Genomic DNA, 22,138 nt, shown 5'->3' with positions numbered 1-22,138 from the left:
TTAATGACTTATCTGACTACATTTCTGACTATGAAAAATTATTATATGCGGATGATCTAAAAAAATATATGCTAAAATCAATTCTCTAAACGATAACATAACACTGCAGCAAGGTCTAGATCATATTAGTAACTGGTGTTCTTCTAATCAACTTGGAGTCAATGCAAGCAAGTGCAAAGTGTTATTGTTCACTAAGAGCAAATCACCTCTTCAGTTTGATTATGTAATTAATAGATGTGTAGTAAATAGACATGATTCAGTTAAGGATCTTGGTGTTACGTTTGATACTGAGTTCACGTTTGACAGTCACATTGTAAATATAAGAAGTGAAACATTCAAACTGTTCGGATTCGTGATTAAAACAGGAAAAGAATTAAGAACTCTTCAACATTACAAAAGTTGTACAATGAATATGTTCGTTCAAAGTTAGAATATGCGTCTACTATTTGGAGTCCATCTAAATTTTAAAAAATCGTAAGCAGAATACAGTAGAGAGAATACAGGGAAAATTTTTGAAATTTCTAACCCACAAAGAAACTCATATTTATCCCAGTTACGACAGTTATAACACCATCCTTGAGAACTTTCGTCTTCCAACACTAGAATAAAGACGCCATGAGTGAATGATTTAAGAAAATAACTCAAAATATTTTGGACTATCCTGACTTACTTCGTTCATTGAACTTTCTTGTTCCTACATTAAAAACCGCGCGAAAACACTGGCCTCTATTACTGTAAAAAAATAATCAAAAACTAATATATTGATGAAATCACCAATCTGGAGAGTAACCGCTTTGTATAATAGAATGTGTGCAAATAACAATGAATTTGATATATGTAATATGTCGCCTAAGAAATTTAGAAATGCCGTTATGAATATGTAATTTTGTAATTCTCAACACTGTAATTGGGCTATAGCCTGTTTTGTTGACAATAATAAACAAATAAATAAATGATATAAAGGACTTCATGGTAAACCAATCTTAAAAAACCAAAGTTCTTCAGCACGTTTTTTCGCACCAAACTTGAGATGCGACCCTTCTATGGAAACCAGATAAATTAAATTGAGACATCTTATTTACAAGAATTGGTTATTGTTTAGCTTTGGGGGGCCCAGCTTTTTCACTTACTTTTTTGCGATATGATATTCCGATTCGGTCATTTTATGGTTTCACATGTTAAATTAGGATTCATAGTATAAGTAGTAGTAGTAGTAGTAGTAGGAGTAGGGGTAGTAGTAGTAGTAATAGTAGTAGTAGGAACGGGGGCTAGAAGCCCCGCAGGGGTTCGTTGGTTCTGTTCTCGTCATAAAATGGGCAATCACTTCCATTTACCTTAACTTACTTTCTTTAAAAAATTGTGTACGATATTTTCACAACACTGTAAACTCATTTCTCCTGTAAATCATCCTGTTTTTCACTAATTTTGGCCCCCCATTTCTAAACAATTACCCAATATTTTTTTCCCCTGGAACTGAAAGCTGTTATTGAGTTAATAGGAACTTTGAAACGAGAATTCTTAACATGTTCGAATACAATCGCCATCTTTGTTTCTTTTAGACCATTGATTTCTACGGAGAATTAATTTTCTTTGAAATGGAAATTTTGTTAGTATTTTGGTTTTACAGATTTCTACTTCAACTCTATTTAAATGTTCCTTACTCTTTAAATCTATTAAAATTAAATTTTGATTATTAAGTTGAACTCGGATAAGGTTGAATGAATATTTATTACAAATTCATTATCAAAAAGCAAGGAAGGAGACCCGGGTTCGATTCCTGGCGGGGAACTCATGTGGTTCAGATTCAACGTTAAGCTGTAGCTCCACGTCTCATACAACCTCGCTGCTCAAAGGGACCCTAAACTCTAAATCAAATCAAGAGGCCGCGGTGGCTCAGTGGTAGAGCGTTCTCTGCTCTGATGCATGGGGTCCTTGGTTCGATCACAACTCCCGCCAAATGAACTTTGCGGTTGACAAACACCGTGTGCGTGGGTTTTCTCGTTTCCTCCCACTTTCTTCATTCCACCATTTCATTCATTTCTCATCATCACCGTCTCCTTTAGCATAGCCGGCATAACCGTGGGACATAAAGCTTAAAGATTTCAATTGCTTCCTACATAAATCAAATCAATAAAATCAAAGGGCAAGGGAACATTTAACTAGATTTGACGAAGAAGCCAGTAAAAGTAACTAGTTTAATTCAGGGAGAGAGAGAGAGAGAGAGAGAGAGAGAGAGAGAGAGAGAAATTTTTTATATAAATCAAGGGCCTAAAAAAAACGAAGATGGTATAGTTATTCCACACTGTTAAGCAAAGAAAAACATTACATGACGTTACACTCTTATACAAATTCTTAAGAACTAGACTATAAGGATGATGAATACAGTGAGATCACAAAAAAATAGAGACTTTTTTGTTAGGAGAGATCCAATCTTTCGGGGGGGGGGGGATCCAATGCTACAAGCCACTACGTCTATGTAATATTGAAAGGGTATTATTCTGCATCCGAAAAGACGATAAGTAATTGTAAAATACTTCCACCTATTTTCTCAGAAAAAAAAAAAAAAACAGAACGAACTTAAATAAAATTATTTTTTTTCTTATTAACTTCTACAGGCTTTATACCAATAATTTTATGTATTTTATTATTATACTCATTAAAGAATTCTTGTAATATATCTATCCAGTACTAAATTTTTATACATGTTTTGTTTTAAAGTTATGTCAAAACGTTCTACGATATGTTGTTTTACGAAGACACATGCTCAAAATTGAAAAATTCGCAAAATATCATCTCTCTACGACTTACGGTTCTCGAGATATGGCTCCTTAAATATCCAGAAATCGAAACTTTTTTGGCCAATATCTCGGGAACGGTAAGTCATAGAGAGATGATATTGGTGTTAATCAATACCTAAGAGAATGACAAACATTTTGCTACCGACATTAACTAGTGGCCAGTGGCCAGTTAGACAGTGACTACCGGTTACTGTGTGGTACCAAAATATGTATCATCCTCTAAGGTATTGATCGACATCAATATCATATCTCTATTACTTATGATTCCCGAGATATGGCTTTTTAAATCTTCAAAAATCGGCCATTTTTAGGCCAATATCTCGGGAACGGTAAAAGTAACGCGAAAAATTCCATCTCTTTCTCAGATATTTTTTGATGTTCTATCGAATGGAGGTCTCAAAATTGAAAAAAAAAAAAAAAAAAGCAAAGACAGACACACACACACACACACATATACATAGAGAATTCATTAGCGAATTTTTAAAGCTTGTTGAATATTTATACGTGGATTATACACAGGAATTCGTTTGTAATTCGCGTTGTGTATGTACAGTATAACAAAGTAAAGAGTATCTCTTACTGTTATCTTTATTTTACAGGGTGATTTGGTGTGGTTCGACCCTGGCGTTGGTTATGTGTTGCCAGGGGAGGTTTTGGAGTATCATCGCGCAGGACAGGTGGTCACTGTACAGGCTGTTATCAATGGCAAGGTAAGAGAGAATTTTCATTTAATTAATATGTAATTATTTAATCGACGTCAAGAAATATATGTGTTGTGTCTATGTTCACGCGTAACTTCTGTATACTTCCACGGATTAGGATGTAATGATAATCTTTGGAACTAGACCATGAAACTGTTCAACAGATTAGTACGATGTGTGTCTATGTTCACGCATAACTTCTGTATACTTCCACGAATTAGGATGTAATGATAATCTTTGGAACTAGACCATGAAACTGTTCAACAGATTAGTACGGTGTGTGTCTATGTTCACGCATAACTTCCGTATACTTCCACGGATTAGGATGTAATGATAATCTTTGGAACTAGACCATGAAACTGTTCAACAGATTAGTACGGTGTGTGTCTATGTTCACGCATAACTTCTGTATACTTCCACGGATTAGGATGTAATGATAATCTTTGGAATTAAACCATGCAACTGTTCAACAGATTAGTACGGTGTGTGTCTATGTTCACGCATAACTTCTGTATACTTCCACGGATTAGGATATAATGGTAATCTTTGGAACTAGACCATTGAAACTGTTCAACAGATTAGTACGGTGTGTGTGTTCACATATAGTTCCATAATGCGCAAGTCTGTAACTTGGCTTTTTGCCATCCCGGGCAAATTCGAAATTCGACGCCCTTTCAATGTATACATATCGCTCTTTTAGGCGCCCCACGAACTACGCGCCTGAGGCACATGCCCCGGTTGCATCCCCCTAGCCTTCCCCGGTTTCTTGCGGCCCGGGTAATGCGTAGACCAATTTACACATACACGATCACGCATGTTTTCTTGACCGATCAATTTTATAGGTAGTTAGTGTGCTTACTGAAAAACAAACTCGACTTAAGGTTAGTTTAAAGGGACAAGTTTTGCCGATAGATGTCACTCCATTCTTCGTCTCTCTCTTTCTCATGTATTTTTTACCTTTCACGAAAATTCACGATTTCTCTTACAAATTTCAAACTAGAAATTTCAAATTTTTCGAGAAGGAACTTCATAACCTATCGAAGACAACAATCTGTGCCGATTTTTTTATTTAGAATTTTCTTCATTGTTGAAATGGCTTGTTTGTCGAAAGGGATATCCAAACCTTTAACAATATAACTCTTTCAACAATGAACAAAATTCAAAATAAGAAATCGACACGGATTGTTGCCTTCGATAGGCTATCAAGTTCCTTCTCCGAAAATTTCAAGTCTCTAGGTTGAAATTTGTAAGAGAAATGTAAGAGAAAAGAAAAAAAAACATGACAGATACGAAAACTGTAGTGACATCTGTTGGCAAAACTTGTCCCTTTACACCAACCTTAATAGCCTTTTTTGTGGGCGAGAGTCGCTTCAACGCAATCTGTTAGCGACCAGCTGAACTATTGCTCTAACACGTGGCCAGCGCCCTGCGTCGGCTTATCTCTAATAACAGATGTATCACGAGTTTCTAGATCTAGTGGCCGTCACATCTTTTATTCATGTGACTTCCCAGTTTGCCTCACGACTGTAAGTGTACGCCGAAAATTGGGAAGATCACGCGGACGTGAGTCTCACACTCAAATCTTTTGATAACGGTGTTCCCATAACTTAGCTACTGAGGGTAACGAAAAACTTGAAAAATTAAATAAAGTTAAAATAAAAAGTAACAAACTTCAAGAACCTACTAAAAAGCAGATAATATCGCTTAAAAGCTGAAGACAATTCATTACCATTTCTACAGGGTGGCCCAAAAGTAGGTATACAGGCACATACTGACCAACTCATTGCTTTTCATATCATTTCTTATTGGTATCCAGCAAGTAGACTTAGTTTCTTTATTATTTCTTAATGTCTTTGTACTTATATCTTAAGCTCGGAACAGCCGAAGTAAATAAATCTATAAGCTAGAATGTTATACTTGATCAATGTAGGGATATATACTTACTTTTGGGCCACCCTGTATATAAAAAATCTCGCACAGACTTCAAATTTTTTTATATAAATAATGGTTAGGAATTATTTTCAGCTATTAAGGGATTATTAATAATATTTTCTGTTTGTATGGCGGTTTTATTATTTTCTCCTTTCTTTTAGCGCTTTTGTTAAACAAAAAGAAAAAAAAAGAAAGAAATATCAAAATACTCAGGGTCAAAATTGTCTGATTACAGAAGGATGCGTTGTTCGTAGCTCTAAAGTCGCTAGATTTGTTAAGTCGCCAAATAGTCATTTAAGAAGGACCAAAAGAGTCGTGAATAATATATATATATATATATATATATATATATATATATATATATATATATATATATATATATATATATTGTAAGTCGAATGTACCAGATTTAGAGACTTCCCTTCAAATTAGGAATGGTAAAGCATCGCCAATAATAATAATAATAATAATAATAATAATAATAATAATAATAATAATAATAATAATAATAATAATAATAATAATAATTCAGTATCTTGAAAGTCGAATTCACAATATTTTATCACTTTCCCCCAAAATGGGTTATGTAAATACGTGGTTATGCCATCAAATTCCAATTGTTTAACCAAACAAGAAGTTAGGTACCCCCTGAGTAGGTAGTTCCTAACTTAACTTTTCAAAAATATTCTATAGATTATGTAATATTTAACAAACATACATTATATGATAGCTCCCTATTATAATTTAAGAGAATTTTTTTTTTCGAAACCACCAATACATAATAAATATTTGACCATAACAAAATATTAGTGTGTAAAGAGCCATGAATTTTAGATCAGAGGGAAAAAGAATACATTTGTTTGAAAAAAATATACGACGTAAAAAGCTGCTTGTAGAAGGCATAGATTTGTTAATTCGTTAAGACTTATCAAGAGACGTGCTGCCATCTGCAGAGCGTTTATGGTACTACTAGCAGCTGAGAAAAACTGTGAACCACAGAGACATAGCTCGCACCAATTCCAGAGTGGAAGTGGGGCGAAAAAAAGAGGGCGCTCCATTGACGATTCATGTTGATCTATTTCTTCCGTTATCACTTCATCGGTAATCTCTTGGTTTCCGCTCGTTTCTTATTCTGTTTCTTTTGTTTTGCTTTTCTTACGTTAGACGGAGCACGGTGATTTAGTGGCTGTACGTACTGAAAACAAATTTATGTACTGTACGATACGTACAAAAGGACCTAAAGTGGAAATTATTGCGTGAATACACAAAAATGCGTATGTATATATCCTACGTATTATTTTGTCAGTGATTTCAAAACGGGGTAGAGCAATTTTAATTCAGTTTTCTTTGGCGTAGAGAATGCATCATTTTCCGTACCAACGGCGTATACAGAATTACATTTGGGTGTGTGTGTGTGGAGAATCTTCAAGCACCCAAAATTATATCGTTTTCAGGACACCAGCGATTTTTGTATACAGTCAGTGGCGTATTTAGGGGGTGGCTTCCGGGTTTAAGCTCCCCCGAAATCTTACTTAGTATAGTAAAGTAAATGAAATATCTTGCAGAATTTTCACATTTCCAGGCAAAGCCCCTCCCGAAAGTTAGCAAAGCCCCTCCCGAAACAAAATCGTAAATATGCCACTGTATACAGTACATATTCTAATATGGTGAATGAATATTTTTGAATGATATCTTGTTAGAAATTGGTATTAAGGCCCGGAAACTATCTTTCATACGCCACTGTTCTGTACAAGGGTTCGATGAAGCTTTTATTTATTTATTTTGACACTGATGTATATGTATATGAAATGAGACAAAATATTTGCCTGGATAGAATGGGTAGAGAAATTACTTGAACAGGGAAAATCCCGTCATTCCTCTGTTGATTCGATTCATGGACTGTACAATACAGGAAACTGTATTCTAGTTGGTCAATTCGGTCGGAAGTTATTGTGAAAGATCATATAGTAGAATTTGTGTATATATATGGTACCTTTCTTTCTTAACTGCTGCCTGTATATTAAGCGGTTATGAGGAACCGGAAAGAAAAATCTTACGTCAAAGGATTCGAGATTTTTAGAATAGTTTTTGAAAATAATCGTCAAACTAAAATATCTGACACGAAATCCTACGAAGAGAGGAAAGGGGTGAACGTTTAGTGAATTCGAACTTGCTTCAACGAGGTTTTGGAGCAAGAAGTGAGAGCGTTGTAGCTTATAGAGTGTTACAAGATAATTTTCTATTTGAGGTAAATATATAATGAAGTGCTCGATTTTCGGCAATAGATGGCAGCACAATATTCGAAATATTTCCAATGTGTTTTGTAAGAAGAGATAATACTCTATGCAATTCGTTCAAATGCAAGGGATCAATATTGAAACATTCTCCAAAGACAAATTGAATAGATAATTAGATAATTATTCGTGTATTATTTGATTATTTTGTTTACTAATGGGTAAAAGCTCTTCAGAATCATCAAAAAGCAGAGAAGTATACGGATTATGCTCTGATTATCGATTTAACTTGTCTGTGGGAGAGTTTGAATATTTATTGCTTGAAGCTGATGCAATTGTTTTATGAATATTGTCGCATTCTACATTGCAAAGATGGGGGGGACACGTGCTGCCATCTGGTGATGAAAAGCGCTCCGATAATCTCAATTCAATGTTACTTCGAACCACTCTAAGAACAGAACAGCCACTTTAGCTACAGTCAGTAATGATTTTAGTGGTGTGGCCCGGGGAAAATCCCCCCAGAAGACGGTATCTTCAATCGTGCTCAATGTGTGTTACCAGTATTTTCCCAATATTGTTATTAGCGTGTATTGAAAGTCTCCCCCGCCCTTCCGCTAGAAAACTGAAATCAACACTAGGGTTTATACTTTGGTATGGATTTTCTACTTGCCCATGAAACGAGATGAGAAATTTCTCTAATCTCGTGGGCAGGGTAACACTAGTTCACCCAAGACTGGGATCTCAAAACACTGTTCGTATTACAGGATTCATACTATAAAAAGGGGGCGCGGTGGCTCAGTGATAGAGCGTTCACCTTTGGTGTTTGGGGACTGGTTCGATCCCAGCTTGCGCCGTGTGGACTTTCTGGTGGACAAACACCGTGCTCATGGGTTTTCTCGAGGTTCTCCCGTTTCCTCCCACTTTCTTCATTCCACTAACTTATTTCATTCATTTCTCATCATCACCGTCTGCTTTAGCCTAACCGGCATAACCGTGGGACGTAAAATTTAAAGATTTCATTTTCATACTATAAAAAGTTACAGATTGATAAGTGATAGTACAAACTCAATGAACAGCAGTTATCAACATTTAAAAAATACGCGTGATTACACAGCATATTCCGATAATAAATACAGTTTAAATGTTGTTATATTACACCCGTCGCGGATTTCTCGTGACGCAGAAGGTTTCTGATAACTTCTCGATGAACTTAAAGAGGCCTCATCCTGGCGAAATTAAAATACCGCTAATTTTTTCAGTAATTATGTGATATATTCAAGTAGATAAGAGATAATTGAAATGTGGAACAAGAGCGTTCTAGACAATATTATTTTGCGTGAGGTACCGTTATCACAAGTCACCTAGTGGCTTTTCGTTTTCAGGTGTTTAGAATCGCGAAAATAAATGCCGATAATCAAAATTGCTCGAAATCGAAAGCAGATAAGTGAATCGTGATAACGGTATCTCATATAAAATGATATTGTCTAGGGCGCTCTTGTTCCACATTTCGATTAACCTTTATCTATTTGAAGATATCATGTAATTACTGTAAAGTTAGCGGTATTTTAATTTCACCGAGATGAGGCCTCGTCGGGTGCATGGTGACTCAGTGGTAGAGCGCTTACCTCTGGTGTCCCTAGTTCGATCACCGGCTAAGTAAGTTTGTGGTGGACAACATCGTGTCCTTGGGTTTTCTGAGGGTACTCCCATTTACTTCCACATTCTCATTCCACCAATTTTTCCATCATTATTAATTTATTTTGATCATCGTCTCCCTTAGCCTAAAGGGGATATTCGTGGAACGTTAAACTGAAAGATGAAAGAAAAGAATCAAGGTACAAAGTTTATACCACGCGGGAGACCCGGGTTCGATTCCCGGCGGGAGCTCATGTGGTTCGGATTCCACGTTAATTAGTAGGTCCACGTCTCATATAGCCTCGCTGCTGAACGGGACGTAAAACTCAAAATCAATCAATCAATCAATCAATCAAAGTTTATACCGTAAATATACAAACGAGACTAGAAAAATTTATTTCTCTTCTGGTGAGCAACATTACTAAACCAATGTGTGAGCATTTTAATGTAAAATTGCTGCTATTTCGCGTCGAATTAACATAGACCTACGTCAGAAAGGGAAACAAGGAATGGCTATAGTTGAATACACTGTTTTCTCTCATGTCATTTAAAACCGAATTCATTCAGTTTAGACCAGTTTATAAAAAATAAAAAATTAAAAAAAATACTACCACCACTTAACTACTTTAATACGGTAAGCTGTCCAAGAAGTGAAAAAAAAAATCTTTATATTCTAGTTTTTCTAGTTACGCAATCGTCAGTGACATTTAGGTATTTATCGGTGCCCGAATGACATTTTAATAGTAGCTCTACTTATGTCGATTGGGTGGAAGCTTCCAGTTCACTCACCTTAAAAGAAAAAAAAATACCCAAACCCAGCTCATATAAGGATGTCCTCAACAGTCATATAGTAATTTTTGGTTGGCTGCGGCAGGGGCGGATTCAAGACGGACTTCTGGGGTGGGCGGTGGGTGGTAATACTGTTACTTAGAGCTACTTTTAAGAGCTTCAAACTCTGGGATAGGTTTTATTTATATATAAAATAAGAAAGTTTCCTCTTCTGGAGGGGGTGATCGCCCCAGTCACCCACCCCTGAATCCGCCCCTGGGTTGCAGTCAGTCTATACGAAGAATGGAATTCGTTTCTCTTCCTCTTATAATCATATCCTTTAGCCTAGCCGGCATAAGCATGGGACGTAAAACTTATTGATTTCATTTTCTCTTCCTCTTAGAAGGACATGGTGACTCATTACTATAGCACTTATGTCTAGTGCGTGGGGTCCTGGGTTCGATTCCCGACCAAGTAAATTTGTAATGGACAACATCGAGTCCGTGGGTTTTCTCGGCGTACTTCCGTTTCCTTCCACAGTCTCATTCCGCTAATTCTTTCATTATCATTCACTTGTCTTAATCACCCGTCATCCTTAGCGTAAAGGACATAATCCTGGGACGTTAAACTGAAAGATTTCATTCCTTTCCCTTACAACAACACACACACACACACACACCAAAAAAAAAAAAAAAAACGTTGTTTAAAGTCAAGTAGTAAATGCTCCTGGTTTATACGTAGGTGATCTCGGGTTCCATCCCAGATTGCAGAACTTGCCTGGCATGAAATTCCGAGTACTGGCTCAGATTCTGCTTTAAACAATACGAACCATCTCATGTAGCCTCAGTGCTGAAAAAAGTGACGTTATATTCCTATTGAAACATCCCATCGAATAACGCTGTATTACGCATTTCAGTGAATTTGAGAAAATTGGAGGAAACATGTTGTATGTTCCGGGACTCTGCATTGTTCCACTCAGAGACCACTTTGTCAAAATGTTCATGTCATCACTTGAGCAATGAAGAAACAAATGTTTCAGTCATGGGCGTTTCTGGGGAGGGGGACGAGGGGGACATATCTCCAAATATTTTGAGGTACAAAATATTCAATATTTTATTCTAATTTAATTTATTAACTAACGACAGAATAACATATAAATAATAATAACTATATTTATTTGGAATATAATTTTCAGGCTGAATTATCAATGGGACGATTATAACAGAGTTCTTGATATACCTTAGGGAGTCCGTAAAGGTAAGCACAAAGGTAACAAATGGAATCGAAGATAAAAACAGGCTGGGCTAGGTACTATCATTTAAATCACTTTCTTTGATGTCCCAGCCAAATTTTACATGCCAGAGTCGCCAGTGGTTTCAGTATATGTCGATCATATTCCGTACAGCACTTGATCCCACTGATAACTCAGCACATTCCCCAAATATTCTGACTTCAACTAATGTCTTCAACAAATTCTGAACATCTTGTAAGTAACTTCGAAAAAAAAGTTGTAGGTCACAGAAGAAAGCTTTGCGAGCCATAGCGTTTTCTTGACAACCAGGATGTCTCGAGTTCAAATCCGATGGGAGCAATCCTAAGTTCTCCATGGATTTTTCCATATTTCAACAAGCCATACTCCGGAACAGTATATTTTTTAATACAGGCCTGACCGAATCTCTTCCAATTCTGTTTCTTATTAGTGGTTGTTGATGCTTATTGATTCTAGTGCAAATTCTAGAAATAATATTTTAATATGTAGGTTTCGAACAAAGTTTTTAAGGAATTGAAGGTTGGTAGGACTGGAATTTCATATCCCCTTTTCAATATCGAGATTGTATACAATATGATTCCAGACCACCGTAATTTGTTCAAATTTCAAAGCTGTCCTCACCGGGAATCGAACCCAGGACCCGATGCACAAAGGTGAGCACGCACTAGCCTCTAGACCAGCGGTGGTTCTCAACCTAATTCCTATCACGACTCCCATTTTATCACATCCTCTTGCCAGCGACCTCCTTATAATTTCTAGTTTGTAATAAGCTTGTGTGAGATTTTTAATTTACCTATTGCTGTTATTTCATGATATCCATCTATTGCTATAAAAGTAGAATCCATTTCTTGTACATAGTGGATACAGTAACTTCCCTAAAAGCGAATGTATTAAAACCAAATTGGTAAGTTCATTCATATTACAAAAAACGAATCCGATCCGTCATACTTTTTCATACTGAAGGCCGTTTGAAAATTTTAAAACTTCATAACTCATATGGTAAAAAATAAAGTGATTTGTAATTTGAGCATTTTAAATGACTTGATAATGTGCGTCACGAAGATTGAACCGGACATTGCCGCACTAGTGAAATCACACCATACTTAGGTATCTCATTAGCTTTCAATTTTAATTGTATTTCAATATGCAGAATTTGTTGCACATGCATTTTGCTGGTATTTCAATATGCAGTTCTCATCATTTTCTTTCATATCGTACCTCTTTCATTTAAATTGATTTTTAAACAATTCTACATCTGTTGAAAATGTTTAGTAGACCTATTTTTTGTTGTTCTTAACAGTATGGATAAAAATAAAAATCTGCCTATTAGAACAAAATTCAGAATAATATTTAAAAATATTTTCCGGTATTAGATTCTAATTATATTTATCGCTTCCGCTTATTTTTGTGACCGCCGTGAGAGCCTCTCGCGACTTCCAGGTTGAGAAATTATGCTCTAGACCATGAGAAGGGCAAGTCAGTGTGTGTTTGTTTTGGGCAAAAATGAGGTAGTCACAAAGTTCCATTCTTTGTGGATTTTAGATAATCTGAACTTTTTAATTGACAACATGATTTTCCTCTATATTCTCTACCGCTTATTTCAATAAACCCTGAGGGCATTACACCCATAACTGCTGTGTAATATTATGTAAATTAATCCATACAAACTATGTAGCGTAAAAACAACGAAATTACTTTATATTATTGTGAGTCATACGGTAGGCTATTTTATATTGTGCAGTCAGCCATCCTACCTAGGTAGAAAGAGAGAGACAAAGAAAAACAATGACCCTTGCATTAGCCAAGGATACCAAATAAAACTATGGAAATCTACACTACATTTCCTTTCTTGTGATATATATATATTGTAGTAAATAAGTTTTTATAAGCATTATACTTGTATTTCCGGCTGTGTTTGTACATCTAACGCTTGGTTGCATCTTCGACTGTCATAAATTTTAAAGTTTCTGTTTGCATCGAACGTAACAGTCTTTATCAATAGTAAATTGCTTGGAAATAGACATTAGCACCTGTTAACATTCTTTATGTTAATAGCTGAGATTGACATCTCCTGGCCATACAATTAACGTAAGCGTCTTTGTAACGGGGTACCTCGGTTTGATTCCTGGTGGGAGTTCATATCGTTAGGATCCTTCGATAAATTAATGTGTCTTTATAGCATCGGTACTAAAAGGAGTGTTAACACTTCACCAACCAACTACGGGCCGCGGTGGCTCAGTGATAGAACGTTCCCCTTTGGTGCATGGGGTCCTTGATTCGATCCCAGCTCGCGCCAAATGAGCTTTATGGTGGACAAACACCGTGTGCGTGAGTTTTCTCGTTTCCTCTCATTTTCTTCATTCCATCATTTCCTTCATTCCCATCATCACCGTCTCCTATAGTTTAGCTGGAATATTGTCGGACGTAAAACAAACATTTCATTTCAGATTCAGATTGAAAGTGTGAATTATTTTGTGGCGAAGGATAGGGCTGTTCGATATTCGGATTTGGAAATCGAAAAAATATCGAAACTTGATTGATGTATCGAAATATCGGAAAATATCGACACATCGATCAGTAATATTTTTTGATACTGCTTAGGTTGAAAAGGTTGATCATAGATCGAAATATCGCACAGCCAAAGATATTTTTTAATGAGTTTGATAATCGTTCTCATGTAGAGGCGTTAACAGATTATTTTTTTTTTAATTCCATACTTCTTAACTAATGTTTTCTACCCATAAGATACGATAAGTATAGGTAAGTACAGGTCTATCACTATTATCATAGAACGTTCTGTCATCACTGGCAACTTACTTGCCATGAGTTTAAGAGTTTTTATTCATGATGTTCGTCTACTATATACGTAAAAATTTTCCTCTTCAATATTGGCCTCTTCAATTGCAACAATCTCCCTCTTTTTCCTTCCACCATACGTTGTATCAGGGGAAGGAAAAAGAGGAAGAGTCACATTTCTCTCAAAGCAGTTTCTTCGCACTTTTTTTTTTTTTTTTTTTTTTTTGCAAGCTAATGAAATTTTTCTCAGCGTTTCTTCATTACCTTAATCTTTCTGACATTTCCTGATTAGTTTCCTGTTCGACCCAGCTAATTTTAACCATTTTCCTCCACACTCACACTTCGAAAGTCTACTCAGATTTTCGATGCAGAGCTAGCTTTGCAAAATTGCTTTTCACGGAACAATTGGGGAGCTACTTGAAAGAAAAAAGTAGTGAAATCCGGTCTAGGATAAGCCAGCATTAACGGTACAGGGAGACGATGTGCTGAACACACATCATACCAAAAAGCATGAGTGCCACAAACTGGCTCGTAGGCCCTGGTCCTTAAGTGCTGTAGCGTCAGGAGTTTAATTTTTGGTTTTGTTGTATTTATGTGTTACCCTTTAACTGTTTTCATTTCCTAATACCGTGACTAAGAAAAGGAGTTTACAGATAGGCGAAAACGGAAAATTTCTGTTTGATTGAAGGTAAATTGATCTATTTTCTTCATATCTTGTATACCAATGTATGATGAACTCCCCATATATTGGAATCAATAGGAGGATTCAGTGGCGTATCAGAAATTCATCAAGGGGGCTCATACAGTTAAGCATATATATGAACCGTGAGCACCCACACACTACCGGGAGGATGATGTAGGTACAGCCCTCAAAGAGCGTTTCGTGTATGCATATTTTTGAGTCCGGGATGGGACATTCATATCCTAACGTACTCTCGTACCTCAAGAGTAAGTGTGGTAGTGTAATCTTGTCCCAGGAGTTTAGGTTTGGCGCTGGATTCACAGCTCTACCAGGGAAGTCACAACTCCCAAATGGCCATTGGCTTTAAAGGGAGACAGTTTACATCAGCCATTGGTCTGGTAATGTACGGTGTACTTCATTCGTAAATACAGAAAGTTCCGTATTGCTTGAACGGCCCTACCGAGGGTGGATGTGGTAGTCCCTCCCATAAATCAGACCTGTGTTTAAAAAATGGAAACTAGGGAGGTCATTCCGTACCAGCCTTCCTAAAATTCTGCGCACAGCAAAGCAACGTTGGGGGGTCGGAATGCAAAAAGCCATCCAAACTTTATCGCAAATTTTGCGTTTCGTTGACGCAGATCGTTACAGAATGGGTCGCAGACTTAAAAATTTATGCCCGGCATAAGTTAAACAGAAACTCGGTAATTTTTTTTAGAAACCTAAAACATCAACTTCCTTTTCTTCATGCTATCTATTCACACGCGCAGATAGTAAATTGTAATGTACATGTTACAGAGAAAGAACTGAAAAAAGTAAGAATACAAGATGGAACTAGTTTGTTGAAATCTTATGAAAAGCTAAATGGTAGAGCTTCTGAGAAATAAGTGGTCCTTTAGCATTAATCTACATGTACAGTATTTTCTTGGTGATAAATTATATTAAAGAAATAACATGATAACATCGGGACAACAAATGCAACATACTGCATGTGAGAAGAATCTATTTTTAATACCACTGCACTAGGGGGGGATTGTGCCGGGGCACCCCTTTGTCTACACCACTGGGCGGTTTAAGGTATAATTCCATTTGAGTCTCAATGTTTATGTTCTTTAAAAAAATGTCATTTAATTGTATTTAACAATGTACAAAGTGATACGTATAGTATGCAGTGTTTAAAGAAGAAAGTTAAATAAATTGAACGTGCACACTTTAATTCAGTCATGAGCCGCCCCTGATCCTCTGCATATGAACACTTAAAGCGCCTTAAGAATGTAATATAATGAAGTGAAAAGAGTGAAAGTGTAAAAATAACATTAGCATATTAACCAAGTATACATGGCTAAAGTTTTAAGAAGAGAAATGTTAAGTGCCATTAAAGAAATGAGTAATATAATTTCTTATTTATTTTAATTGAAGAAATCCTATTGAAAGAAATGAAGAAAAACTAAAAGTGATAAAGACTAAATTAATCGATAGGGAAGATAAGTAGATGTTGAAATTGATACGTTCTATGTAGTAGAATCGTGTTTAAATAAATGAATGATTGTCTGTGTGTGTGTTTAGATCATAATGAGAACACAAGATGAGCCAATTGAATATTTAAAAAAAAAAAAAAGAAAGAAAGAAAAAAGTGTTCTACTTTCTCAGCACTATAAAATATGAAAAAAAAAATAACAGACGAAAATGAGTTTAGTTGTAACACATATGCCGTAATAAAAAAAAAAATGTAGGAACAACATATTTGTGGGAAGATTTTCAAGTAAATGCCTCTCTCTTCACCTATAAGGTTCAAGGTTGGCTCTACGTTTTCTGTTTAATATTGCTGTCACCTGTTATGAGACGTCTGGTCAGTTTGACCTCTTGTAACCCTGGGTCCTCCTTTTGCTTGTTTCGCCTCTTTTTTTTTTTGTTTTTTTTTTCTTTTTGTGTGTGTACTGCATATACTTCCGGCTCTTCTTTACCTCCTTGCCCCCCACCCCAACCAACCAACCTTTCCCCACCATCAAAATGGCTACACCTTTCCATTCAGGCGGATAGTTGTTTTCGTTTTAACTTTTTGAGGTTAGCAGGACACCAGACGATGCGTAGGGTGTGTCGTCTTCGGTGGTCCTTTAGCAGAATGTGTTAAAAAGAACTGATCATCATATTTGGTATATAGCGAAGATGACTTATTGTTGGGGTTAGGCCGAAAGTGTACTTTTCTGAAATTAGTGGAATGTACTTTTCCGTATTTTTCATTCCTTTCTTAATAAAGAAATTATGAAAAGAACCAACACAATGTCTAAAATGGAAAAGAAATACGGATACTATGTTGCCCTAAAACAACAGACGTATTTTAAAGTGCATGTTGCGCTCATGAGATTTTTCGGGGAGGAGGCATAATTTTTCATTGGAGAATGGTAATTTTGAAGGGAAAACGTAGATCTATATTTGGGGGATAGAATGGTAAAGTTATGAGTAGAATGGTAGATTCTGTGGTGTTTCACCCAGGCCCATGAGGGGCCATGGACCATCTGGGCCACATTCAACATTTTCAATTACACTCGCGGGCCACTAAGTGTACTGTGGTATTTAAGAACTTTAAATCCTGCCATCTATTTTCTATTTAATATAAGGGCGCTAAATACCGTCACCATATTTATTTGTGTGGAGAATAGTTCTATTACTTTCTTTGAAATTAACATCAGTTTTGGTGCTTTGATTTTACTAATTTTTTCTACAAACCCAGTCAACTGCCATTTTGATTGTAAAAATCAAATTCAGTGATGCACAGCGTGGTGCGCAACCAGGTTTACTAGTATAAACATTATTAACTCTGTACAGAAACGATACATGGCTTATTGAATTTAGCAACTCATTTTGTTTGTTTGCTGTTTGTTTGTTTGTTTTGGTTATCTCGCAACACATATGTGACATGACAATAAGGTTGGTTCCTGGGTTCGATTCCCTGTGGGGACACTCGGTCTTAAAAGTGTGAAGGGTTTTTCAGGCTCATCATCCGGAGTGAGGTTTTCCTGGGTTTTTCTCATTCATATTCAGAAAAATTCCGGGATGGTACCTAGCATGCAGATCTCAGGCCGCTTCCTTCCTTCCCTTTCCTCGGATAGTTTGATCGCCGAGAGACGTGACGGGCTGACATTGACATACATGCCGAAATCCCAGGAATCTAATTCCTAATCTAATCCTAGTGACGGGTTAACATGGCCTTAGATACCGAAAGCCCAGAAATCTAATTCCTGTTCCTAATCCTAGTGACGGGCTGACATTGACATAGATGCCGAAAGCCCAGAAATGTAATTCCTAATCCTAATCCTAGTGACGGGCTAACATGGCCTTAGATGCCGAAAGCCCAGCAATGTAATTCCTAATCCTAATCCTAGTGACGGGCTGACATGGCCATAGATGCCGAAAGCCCAGAAATCTAATTCCTAATCCTAATCCTAGTGACGGGCTGACATTGACATAGATGCCGAAAGCCCAGAAATGTAATTCCTAATCCTAATCCTAGTGACGGGCTAACATGCCCTTAGATGCCGAAAGCCCAGAAATGTAATTCCTAATCCTAATCCTAGTGACGGGCTGACATTGACATAGATGCCGAAAGCCCAGAAATGTAATTCCTAATCCTAATCCTAGTGACGGGCTAACATGCCCTTAGATGCCGAAAGCCCAGAAATGTAATTCCTAATCCTAATCCTAGTGACGGGCTAACATGGCCTTAGATGCCGAAAGCCCAGAAATGTAATTCCTAATCCTAATCCTAGTGACGGGCTGACATGGCCATAGATGCCGAAAGCCCAGAAATCTAATTCCTAATCCTAATCCTAGTGACGGGCTGACATTGACATAGATGCCGAAAGCCCAGAAATGTAATTCCTAATCCTAATCCTAGTGACGGGCTAACATGGCCTTAGATGCCGAAAGCCCAGCAATGTAATTCCTAATCCTAATCCTAGTGACGGGCTGACATGGCCTTAGATGCCGAAAGCCCAGAAATCTAATTCCTAATCCTAATCCTAGTGACGGGCTGACATTGACATAGATGCCGAAAGCCCAGAAATGTAATTCCTAATCCTAATCCTAGTGACGGGCTAACATGCCCTTAGATGCCGAAAGCCCAGAAATGTAATTCCTAATCCTAATCCTAGTGACGGGCTGACATTGACATAGATGCCGAAAGCCCAGAAATGTAATTCCTAATCCTAATCCTAGTGACGGGCTAACATGGCCTTAGATGCCGAAAGCCCAGAAATGTAATTCCTAATCCTAATCCTAGTGACGGGCTGACATGGCCATAGATGCCGAAAGCCCAGAAATATAATTTCTAATTCTAATCCTAGTCACTCAAGGTGGCGACCCGGTACAGTGTAGAGCAGCGTATTTTCAATGTGAACGAAGATACAAAAATTAAATGACGCGTAACCTTGCAGAGGAAATTTATATAATTTTAACTGCAAAAATGTCCTTTCCAAGCTGAAATTTTGAGCTTGCTGAAGAAGAAGTGGAATACGGAAGGGACAATTCAAGTCTCCAGGAAGCGCAGAAGTAATCCACTACGGCTACCACCAAGAATAGATGCCCTCAGAATGTGTGTGTGTTTGCAGGGACACGGTGTCTATTTTAAACATCTTTCAGTTTAACGTCCCACTCTTTATGCCCTTTAGGCAAAGGGAGACGGATGATTAAGGCAAGCGAATGATGATGGAAGATTTGGTGGAATGAGAAAGTGGGAGAAAACGGGAGTATCTCAAGAAAACCCCACAGACATGATGGTAATCCACCATAAACTTACTTGGCCGGGGATAGAATCAGGGACCCCAGTGTCCATTTTGAGCATGTTATTCGTAAATAAAAAAGAACGAAAAATAATAGTAAAGTTGTTGAATTCAACGAGCCAGCTGTATATCGTTGCTGTAGATATGTTCTTTACAGATTGTAGTGGTGAATCTTATTGTGACCCACACTGTTTAGTTTTAATGTTTAAAAATCAAATTTTAATAATAAAGTACAGAAGGCGAATAACTTTTTTACTTCAAAGAAAAAGAAGTATTTTTCCATTTAAATAAATGGACTAGAACTCGAAGATGGCGCAAATTCTGAACACATTGTAAGTAACTTTCGGACCATACATTAGAGACTTCTCTGCTGAAATTTTCCTGGTCATATCAATAATCAAAATTAATTAATTAATTAATTAAAAAGGATTTTAGGATTTTGATTTCTGGGCTTTCGGCATCCATGACCATGCTATCACATATGAGGGCTGGTGTCCCTCGGCGATCACACCATTCCCGGGGAAAGGGAAGGAGAAGGGATTGGGAAAGAAAGGAAGCGGCCTGCGACCTATGTGTTAGGTACCATCCCGGCACTTGCCTGCTGGGAATGAGAGAGAGAGAGAAAAAAAAACAGGAAAATCTCATTCAGAATGGCTGACCTGAAAAAGTTTTAACACTTTTTCGACCTAGTGCCCCCACTGAGGATCGAACCTGGGATCGGTCGCACCGAAGACGAGAGCGTTAGCGACTATGCTAGTCGGGGCCACTATAAATAAAAAGAAAGAAGAAGAAATATTATCTTCCTTCATACCACTTCCGGTTTCAAGAGCGGAATACAGTCGGAGAGTAACCTATGCTTGGGACTACGCTGAATCAGTGTGTCTTCCCCTGAGCTCTGAGAGTTCCCTCCGAAGGAGACCAAAATAATACGTCTATAACAAGGGCGCCCATCAGGGGGGCAAGGTGGGGCACTTGCTCCCCCTTTATAGGAAATTGTGCTTCGGAAGATCGAAAACCCAATAGATATTTTAGAATAGTCACCGCAAAATTTGAGACTAAATTTGAAATGTCGCTTATACTTGCCCCCCTTAGGCGCCCTTGGTCTATAATATAATAATAAATAGAATAGTACCATGTGAAAATAATATGTGCCCCTCCGAATACTAAGTGTGCCCTCCCGGAATATTTTTTTCTGAAACACTGTGCTGAATCCATATATTGAACACATTTCTTGCCATCTTTACCATTTTTTTTTTCAATCTTGAAACCGTAAGAGATTAATTATATCACTTCTGGTTTCAAGAGAAACATAAAAATAGAGATGCAACGTATTGTTAGGTCGCTGAACCCATATCTAAATACTATTTTTGATTAGATACCTGTTGACAGAGAACGGTCGTTCTGGAAACTTCCTTTACTTTTGGTGTGAATGTCATAATTTGAAAGTCTTAAAAAAAAAAAAAAAGTGCTTGACCAGCAGTATACCACAGAATCCTTCTCTTGTAACTAAACGTGTGACTTGATCAGATAACTATAACCACACAATATACAACGTGCCACCGTGACCTCATATATGTAAATTATGTGTGTCTTGAGATTTACGCATGTAGTGTTCATATGCAACGCGTGGGAACGAGATTATAGTTGCATATTCTCATCCAGTGGTTGATATATATCGACTATATGCTATTCTTCTTTGAAGCATTGAATATATATAGCCTATTAAACGCACTTTCACCCTACCTAGACCATAGTTAGTAATTTATGACTTTTTCCCTGTTTTGAGACTTGATAATTTGTATTATGATTGTTATCAAATCTCATGAGACAGATGTATATAATTTATGAACTCTATTTGTCGGACAAATACTGTTTATACTGCTAATATTGCTTGAGATCATATTGTTGAGAACGGTACGCTTTTTTAACTGTTTTACAGTTTGTTGTTGAACGAAGTAGTTTGCGAAGAGAACGTAGAAATGAATCAGTGGATGAAACCTCTTGTCGTCAGGGACCAATAGCGTTATCATCATCATCATCATCATCGACATAAGTATTCTGGTATCACTGGCTGGTGACGTACCGGAAGTTAAGAGCTTGTAGTTTTCGTATTACCCTCCCTTCTTTACCTTCTATCATATTTATCTATCTGATCGAAAATAATACATTTTCTTCTCAAATACTTTGTCGGTACATGTTAGTGTTCTTCTTAGGGAAAATCAGAATTGAAACCGGAAGTTGTAGATTTCTTCCACTTCTGGTTTCAGTAGAAGTCTAGAAATAGAAATGGAACCTATCCTTGGAACGCTGAATCCAGTTTTAAGAAAACTATTCTTGCTATCTCTTGCCGTTTTTGTTCGATAGTGATTAGCGTTGAAACCGGAAATGGTTGATTTCTACCACTTCCGGTTTAAACAAAATCAACAAAGGACATGGAACCTATCCGTGGGGTACTTAATCCATATCAAAAACTATTGTCACTATCTCTTGCCATATTTGCTCTGATATCTGTCGACAAACACAAAAGGGTGGACCGCTAACGTCTTT

General features: G+C 37.1%; 1 protein-coding gene across 2 annotated transcripts in view; it reads left to right on the top strand.

Annotated features, from left to right (window-relative positions):
• The window catches only part of Myo10A (unconventional myosin 10A), a 744,055-nt gene that overhangs the window by 187,298 nt on the left and 534,619 nt on the right, over window positions 1-22,138 (top strand). For both annotated transcript variants that reach the window (XM_081732073.1, XM_081732074.1), the window contains one exon: window positions 3,398-3,508. In XM_081732073.1, the coding sequence (XP_081588199.1) occupies window positions 3,398-3,508 (111 nt within the window). The remainder of the gene's footprint in view (window positions 1-3,397; window positions 3,509-22,138) is intronic.

This window comes from Thermobia domestica, chromosome 11 (assembly GCF_964235325.1).
Source record: "Thermobia domestica chromosome 11, izTheDome1.hap1.1, whole genome shotgun sequence".
Lineage (NCBI taxonomy): Eukaryota > Metazoa > Arthropoda > Insecta > Zygentoma > Lepismatidae > Thermobia > Thermobia domestica.
The sequence above is the reverse complement of the archived record's forward strand: the minus strand, read 5'-3'. Positions and strand labels throughout refer to the sequence as shown.